The 9001-nt window shown below is 36.1% G+C and overlaps 1 protein-coding gene across 1 annotated transcript; it reads right to left on the bottom strand.

The window, feature by feature from the left end:
- Positions 1-3021: 3021 nt before the first annotated feature.
- LOC122002694 (very-long-chain aldehyde decarbonylase GL1-6-like) lies at positions 3022-8475 on the bottom strand. The gene is made up of 10 exons (XM_042557973.1): positions 8365-8475; positions 8040-8263; positions 7730-7962; positions 7013-7232; positions 6543-6918; positions 6359-6466; positions 6008-6208; positions 5783-5881; positions 5381-5554; positions 3022-3337 (listed from the first exon to the last, which is right to left on the bottom strand). The coding sequence occupies exons 1-10, from the start codon at positions 8422-8424 to the stop codon at positions 3164-3166; spliced, it is 1869 nt and encodes a 622-aa protein (XP_042413907.1). The 5' UTR covers positions 8425-8475; the 3' UTR covers positions 3022-3163.
- Between the last annotated feature and the right edge of the window lie 526 nt (positions 8476-9001).

The following is a 9001-nucleotide window of genomic DNA, read 5'->3' as shown; positions in this document are numbered from 1 at the left end:
TAGCATATTTTACTCCGTAATTTTTGGGATTTAGTTTCATCAAGACATACTGAACATGCTTTATAACCCTTTGTGCTCCATCTAGATACTGTTCCATATGTTGGAAAGTCATGAATGGTCCACATCATAGCAGCATGTAATTGAAATACTTGTTCAGTCGATGCATCATATGGTCATCCCATAGCTCCTTCAGTTCGTTGATCAAAGGTTATAAGTACACATCTATCTCTTTCCCAGGTGATTTAGGACCAGGAGTTAAAAGAGATATTATGAAATATGATGACGTCATCATTTTCCATGGTGGTAAATTATAATTTACAAGTATAACAAGCCACATACTATAAGCATTTGACATGTTTTCAAATGGATTAAAATCATCAGTAGCCAACCCTAAGCGAATATTTCGTGGATCACTAGCAAATATTTCATGTGATGTGTCAAATTCTTTCCATGATTCACTATCTGTTGGATGCCTTAATACACCATCTGTTTTAACCCGTTTTTCTTTATGTCATCTCATATATTTTGCTGTATGTTTGGCAATAAACAACCGCTTAAGTATGGCCTTCAAAGAAAAATATTGAAGAATTTTTTGAGCATTCTTTTTCTTATTCATTCCATCATACTTGTACCTGGGCTTCTTGCACACTGGACATATATCTTTATTCTCGTGCTCATCCCAAAATAATATACAATCATCCTTACATGCATGTATCTTCTCATATGTCAATCCTAACTCTTTTAACATTTTTTTTGCTTCATAATGAGAGTTTGGAATCACATTCGGTTTTGGAAATGCCTCTTGCAATAACTGAAGTAACATATCAGAAGATTTATTGCTCTACCCATTTAACACCTTCACATGTATTAACTTGACAAAAAAATTGAATGCAGAAAAATTAGTACAAGTGTGATACAACTCTTTTTGTGCTTCTTCAAACATTGAGGTATAACTTCCTCTAATATCATCTGCATTAATATCATCTAATTGAGGTCCACTAGTATTGATATTTTCTGCATTTCTTAAATCAGTAAACATATTTTCAAAATCATCTTCTTGATTATGTTCCTCTTCATTGACAATATTTATATTAATAGATGATGTAGTAGCTTCTCCATGAAAGTTCCAAACTTTGTATAATTTATCAAATCCCCACCTATAAAGATGTTCTCGAACATAATCCAACTCATATTTAAACAAATTGCCACACCTTCGACATGGACAACGAATTTTAGATAAATTCAAACTTATCATATAATTCTCTGCCACCTTTAAAAACTAATTTAATCCATTTATATATTCAGGCTCAATCCGATTCTCAATTAGTATCCAACTTTTATCCATATTTATAACCTGATTAATAATATAAAAAAAAATCATATTATTCAATAAAATAATCCTAAAATTAATTAATAGCATCAAAAGAACCCTAAAATTATCATCTAAGCATTAAATAAAAAATTATCATTATCATCTAAGGATAGGCTAGATGACTAAGAAATTTTCTACACATGTGGCCTAAAATGACTATATTACCAAAAAAAAAAAATATTACAATTCTAAACTAGGTAGGCAAGATTTGACAGAAAGCTAAGATTAATTTTAATTACCAAGCTAAGATTTGACACAAACATGAGGAGTGGATGGGGATAACAAAAATGTAGGCAAGAGATCACCAAGGACTAAAGAACTAAACTAGACAGAAGCACATAAAGATCAATAAAAATAAAAAACACAACTGACAGAAGGTTTCGAGTTTCAATTAATGCTCACTCCTCCTGCGAAATTAACATTATCTTCTATACTATGTACTCCTTCTGCGAAACCAGATGAACCGAGATGTTTCATGTCTACTATGTAGTTTTGAATTAAATCAAAAATTAAAGGAACAAGAAGCAGAACAGTGCAGGTTTGAATGAAAAAGAGTAAGCTTTGAGGCAAAGAGGTATGAGTATAATAAACACTACATTACGAACCTATTTCATGGAAAGAACTGATGTGAAGCACATTCAAGAGGAAGAACACAAATCCACAACAATAACAGGCAATAACAGGAGCAGGAAGGAGTCTCGCCGGAGGAGGGAGGGCGCAGGAATGAGGGAGGAAGAATCACGGAATCGCCGAATGAGGGAGGAAGAATCGCAGAATCACGTGCGTCGGGAGGAAGAAAGGGTCGATGCAATGTCAGGGGAGTCTCGCTGGAGGAGGGAGGGCACATGAATGAGCAAGGAAGAATCTCGGAATCGCCGAATGAGGGAGGAAGAATCGCGTGCGTCGGGAGAAAGAAAGGGTCGGGGCAGAATTAGGGCTTATAACGGATATTAGCGGCGAAATTCCTAAATTCGTTGCTAAGTATTTGTTTAGCGACGAAAAAAACACTTTCGCTGCAAACATCTTAGCGGCGAAAAAAGTAAATTCATTGCTAATTCTTTATTTAGCGACGAATAAACTCATCGCCGCAAACATCTTAGCAACGAAACCATTAAATTCGTTGCTAAAAAAACACTTAGCCGCTAAAAAGAAATCATTTGCAACGAAAGGTGCTTACTTTCGTCACAAACATATAATTTTTTTAAAAAAGGAAAAAGTTTGCGTCGATACTATATTTGGTCGCAAATATCGCTATTTAGCTACGATATTATGTTTCATCGCTAATAATTCGTCGCTATTTTCCTAATTTTTTGTAGTGTCATGAGCTAACGAGCCGAATATTGTAAAGCTTGAGCTTGGTTTGTTTATCTTAACGAGCCTCATTAAACGAGCTCAAACGAGCTTTTATTGAATCAAACTTCGAATAGCTCATGAATGGCTTGACTTATTTACACCCCTACATAAAGGCACACTAGACATTTCAAACATCATGATTCATACCAACCAAAAGAGCAATTTGCAAGGTTCCAAATTTCTTATAACTATGATCAAACTCACAACCTAGGCAAACCTGTAAACGACTGAATAGAAGATGCTTGCAACCCATGTAGAGTCATGTAGTAGAAGATTCTTGAAGCCACAAGGTCATGTAGTAGAATAGCACTCCTTTTTCTTTTTAGCACTAGGAAATTTAATTTCCTCCTCACTCACGAAGCAACAGTGGCAATTGTTCATATAATCATTACACAAAAGTAGTTAACAGCACGCAGGGGAAGTGGTTACCCCGGATTACTAGCTTGCAGGAGAAGTGGCATCGAATGGAAGAAAGCCATGGGCAAGAGCAGCTCGCCATACTCTATCCACGTTGGTCACCATGTCACCGCATTCGTGTGTGTCCCACCCTTCCAACGCATGAACTATTCCAGCCACGCGCCACGCGCTCATCGCCCTTCTCGGAAGCCAGTTCTATGAAAATTTTACAACAAAAGCAAAAGATTATCGTTATGAGAGAAAAAAGATGCATGAACCACAAAGGTTCAGATTGAAAAAGAACAATGAAAGAAGGGTAAGGTTGATCATATGATACTACCAAAAACATACACATAACAGTTAGTTGAATTGCTATATAAGAAACAGAACTCGAAGTTCCTTTGCTGCTACTCTATTGAATGTAATATCAATTTCGTATGTTCTTGTGTATCTGGTTTTGTTTCAATCTGTAAGCTACTCTCTATTTTTCCTATTGGCACTAATGGAATTTTGGCTCCCAAGTTTGAAAAGCAAGGGTTGAGAAAATCAAACTAATAAGTTGAATAAAGGGAATCATATTAGATTACTGATAATCACATTTCTGATTGTCTTTTCGAGGGTGAAAGTTGGGAGTGAGCTTTAGCAATACTGAATATTTGGAACTGGCTAAGCTTTGATTAGACCAGTGGAACGGATAGATTAGACAACAAGATTAGACTAGTGGAACAGATAGATTATACTAATTAGGTCAGGTAAATTGGACTCTCAAAATTGACTAAGCTCAAGTTTAGTTTCAATGTTTGATCAATATATTTAATGGTAGAGCGAGACATTGAAAATAATAAGAGTATGTTAGAGATAGAGATTGTTGGTGCAATCGACCTTAAGTTAAGGTCGACCGAAATTGATTTGGATGTGATGGTTGAGTAAAAAGTTGAGTATGTTAAGTTTGACTGAATACTTGGTAGTGGAGAAGTCCAAGTAAATCACAATTAACTGAACACTTAGCAGTTGAAGTCCAACAGAAAGTTGGTAAGGGCGAAAATCAAGTAGGTTATGAGGGACCAGATACTTAGCATGAGATATGAAATTCAAATAGATCAAGATTGACCGGACACTTAGCAATGATGAAAATTTTAAATGGTCAAGGTCATGAAAGATCGAATGTTAGTCGAAAAGTTAAGTATTGACAAGTAATAGAGGATCTGATATTAGTTACAAGAAGGAAAATCCAAACAAGTTGTTGCATTCAAATTCTAAAAGAAAGGGTGATAAACAGTCGACTATTAAGCAGTTTTCAATCACGATAACAACCCTATAAAATAGGCTTTCGTACGATGGTTCTTAGGAGTTTTAAAGGAGAGTGTTGTTGCGTTTTCATAACTTCAAGAGACAATCCAAAGCAACAACAAAGCAAGAGTCAATTGTAAATTATTTGTTTAATTTGCATTGTATTTATTTGCATCTGTATCTTTTGTTTTCTTGTCCATGTTGCTTGTAAATAACTTGTGTTATAAGAGGTTCTCTACCTCCGAAACGTATTCGAGAAAGAGAAAGCATAATGGTGATACTGCTAGGATGCTAGATCGTGAAATATAAATCAGGGATTCCAAACCACATAAAATTGAGGAATCTCTATTCTTGTGCTTATTTTAATGTTTTATGTTATGTTTTCCACTGCGCATTAACATCGCTATTCACCCCCCTTAACAACGCCATCAGTCCCAACATATTGGACCAATGAGATCAGGCCCATTGGATGAACTGGTCATCAAGCCGAACATGTCATTGGGCTAAAATTGGGTGGATTGATTAAGTTGGCTAGTTTAGATGATGAGTCAATCAGACTTGTCAAACCAGTCATCAAGCCGAACATGTCATTGGGCTTGTCCAAGTTAGTCAATAGGGCAAGCCGATCGAGCTAAATTAGTCGACTAAGCCAAGGTTGATAAGCCAAATGAGCTAATTAGACTGAAAAGGTGGTCTAGTTAACTTAGTTGGATTAGAAGAGCAGCCAATTGATCTAATTAAACTGAGAGGACCAGTCACACTTGAATTTATAGATTATATGAACAAAACTATTATTTTTTATGCTTTATGATATTTCTATATAACAAATACAAGAATAATTAGTCTATGTCTAATTTTATTCCCTAGGTACAGTTATTCTATTTATGTGAATCACGATCACCCACCATAAATCTCTAGGCATTCATGAAATTAAATACTAATGTGTTGCAGCTGACGAATGAGATATACCTCACAAGTATGCAGGTTCTCATATGCCTTTGGGGCCAGCATTGCAAGCGTGCAGTGATAAAAACAGTCTCCACTTGCCGTTTTCAAAGGGAATTGAGAAATGGGAATAAAATGAGTCCCTTCTCTGGCTTTCTTCATTTCTTTTTCATGGGTTCCATTTCCACATAGCCATATCTGCATGTGAAGAAGTAGAGATGTAAATAGCAACGCTGTTCATATAAAAAAAAATTAAAAAAGATGGTAAACAATTCACAATATGAAATAACAAAATGTAGTCCATAAGGTAGAAATAAGATTTCACAAAAATCATCTATTATTTGAAATTGGTCCTAACCTTGCCTCTTTAATCATGAAGATATACTAGAGAGGAAAATGACAGAGGTGATTGAAAATAGACACTACCTTGCTTTCGTAACACTGAGGTAAAACCAAATAACTTTGAAGCTCAGGTGGCATTTTTTGCTTCAAAATTTTGTATTTTTCTTTTTGCGCCACCTCTACCTGCCACACGATTTACTAAAAAGCTATAACTAAACTTAAATAAGGTGCAAAAGGAAAAAAAGACAGAAATTTGATTGGGTTAAGTGCATTTCCAAGTGAAAAAGAATAACATAATTCACTGCTAACCTTGATTCCTTTATGAGACAAGGACAAGCACAAAGAGAGAGCCAACTTAGAAACTCTTCCTACAAGAAGAACACTCTCTGTTTCTTCCGGGATCCGGTTGAGAAGCACTGCGGTTGCTAAACTAGTTCCGTCGACTATTTTTGCCTTAAGCATGGGATTCCTTTTAACATAAAGCTTACCATATTCATTCAGTTCATCATCCTGGAATTATGATTTGAAACATAGAAACCCAACACCAAATTTATTTCCAGTAAGAAAATATGAAGAATATAAGAAGCTGCAGTAAAATTTTTGTCGTACTGAAAGTTCAATTAAACTAAACAAATGCGAAGAAAGGATTTTAAACATTACTTGGTTTAGCAGGCCTAAACTTATAACTTTTGCGCCCATCTTGTCAGCTTCTAATATAGAATTTTCAATCATGTCATTTATTTTCTCTTTCTCAATCCCTGATAAATACTGGAAGCAAACAAACGATTTGTATCAGCATCTCAAGTTATTGACACATAAACCGAGATGCAGTTGGAAATCTTACTTGGAAGGTGAATCTTGGCACCACCCATGTCTCCATTTGCAGTTTTTTAAATTTATTCCTCTCTACGGCGACAGTAGTCCCAAATATAGAAGCTACAAACACCAATGCATATGAGAAGGGAAATAAAATCCACAAGTAGCATTTGTTGCTGTATGGCTTAGAAGCTAGTGAGGCAAAGGCAATTCGTGAATGGTACATGGATTGCAAGGTGGTCAAGTGGGTGAGATGAACAACATCAACAATTTCCTCCTTTTTTGTCAAGGACTTTTCGTATAACTCTTCTGAAGACTCATCCATTGTCCCATATATGTAGTCATATATGGGCATGAACAATGAGTAGTTAGTTCGAAATTTGGTGTGATGAAGGGAGTGAAACCTGCAGAAGCCAACAATTCACTTAAACCCCCCTGAGCTAGTATTTGTGCTGTGAGTGGGTACCTAGCTAGCATTAGTATATGCTATATACTTACGAGGGAGTGTACATGAAGTACTTCAGAGGGGGAAAGGCATTGAACAACCACTTCGGCACCATCTCAAAGTTGCAGTGGCCCATGTAGTTCATGAAATCGATATAAATCAAATACCCAAACCCTGCTGCCAAGGAAACTATTCCAGTTAGAGCCGTGGTTACTAGAGGAATTGCGAAGAGCAGGAAGTAAACTAGCTCTTCAGCAAACGGATGGACGACAGCTGCAAAAGACAGCAAAGTAACAAGTCAGTAGATTAAATTCTATATGAAGAGGCACTTTTGGAATGTGTAAATAAAAACAGTTTCTGAATGAAAATCATTTTTCATAGAGAATGAAAAAATTGAGTGTGGGGAAACTCACAGCCAGTCTCTACTAAGAGACTATAGCAACCGGCCCAATCAAACCCTACCCAGAAGAATTGCTTGACAGCGCCCAGTAAAGTAACTAGCCAGACTAATCTAACAAACACTCAAACTATATGAGAACAGTTTTTGAATAGGACAATCTGAGAAATTTTAAAGATGTTTCAAATCAGGCTCTGATTTTTTTTTATACACTATCCGCTTTGGCAAATATTTCATATGGATAAATTTATCCCATGGTAGAATATGACTACATGGTAAAGAGCTTCCAAAACATTATCTTTAACGAGAATAAGACCGGGCATCTTTTGTTTCAAAATCGAGAAAAAAAACATATTAAAAATAAGAAACTCACATGTTATAGGCTCAGTGACGATGGAAGCATGGTGATGGGAATGGTAACGAGAATAGAGGTAATGGTGATGCAAAGCTCGATGAAACCAATAGTAGAGGAACTCCACAGGGCCTGTATGAAGAGCTATCACGACAAGCACTCCTTTAGAATCCCACAACGGCGCTTGTGGCACTCCAGGAATAAGCACATTTGCCATGTAATATAGGAGAGCTGTCAAGATGATCTGGTCATCCCTGCCATTGTCCATTTCTTCTTACTTCTGCAGGATAAGAAAAAGCTAACAAAATAGCAAAAAAATAAAATAACCTACCAATTCCTTTCTCTGTCCACTTGCTCGAACTCGAGGCTTTTGTCAACTATGCGTTGCTTGCCGTTGGCTGTCTTGAGACGGGAGACAGTGATCCAGAGCTGGGCAAGCAGCAACCTCAGCAGAAATATGGGGAAGATGAACAGGTCGAGCGTTGCCCGCTCCCCTGCCTTTCTTACCATGAAGTTGCGCGTGCTGTGTGCCAACCATGGAGCCAACAGCAAATACTTGCATACAAATAAAAAGAACACAGAAATGCATCAGGATTTGCAGGGGTTGAGAGTTTAGATGTGTATTAAGACGAAAATTTTATAAGCATGGGATATACCTTCATGTTTCCAAGCTTCTGCCATGGCCATTGCGTGAGGGGTCCTGGTTGGGAAGCCATTGCGTGAGATTGTTTAGAGTGCCGCACTTATAGGCTTCCTGCGTGTTGCGCATCTGCGGTTGTATTTGCTCATTCTTTTATCATGTGTGGCGGCTTGATATGTATGATAGGATAGGATTATATTTTTAAAAATATTTTAATTAAATGTTTGGTAGGATTAATTAGATGTAGAATTATGGATGATTAAAAATAAGATTCATAATTTCTTGGTCTCAAGAGGGATTATTTATTGTACCTTTAATCCTATTCTAATTAACCTAATATAAAAATAACTAGCTCGGTTTATGCAGTACTTTGTGAAACTAACTTTTTATCAATATATCAAAAGAAATTATTTGTCCTTCTTATGTCAAAATTAATTAGATTTTGTTTTAAAATTTATCCACACAGATTTTTAATTGCAAAGAATATAAAATACTTCCATGTCTAACCTCTCCCTACATAGAGCACTGCATTATGACAAAATATCTTGTAATTTACTTATTTATATATTATCGCTATGCCAAAATGTCTCATAATTTACTTGTTTATATATTATGGTGGGACAAATAATATTAAACCATTTAAAATAAATGAT

Source organism: Zingiber officinale, chromosome 1A, assembly GCF_018446385.1.
Source record: "Zingiber officinale cultivar Zhangliang chromosome 1A, Zo_v1.1, whole genome shotgun sequence".
In the NCBI taxonomy this organism is placed as follows: domain Eukaryota; kingdom Viridiplantae; phylum Streptophyta; class Magnoliopsida; order Zingiberales; family Zingiberaceae; genus Zingiber; species Zingiber officinale.
The sequence above is the reverse complement of the archived record's forward strand: the minus strand, read 5'-3'. Positions and strand labels throughout refer to the sequence as shown.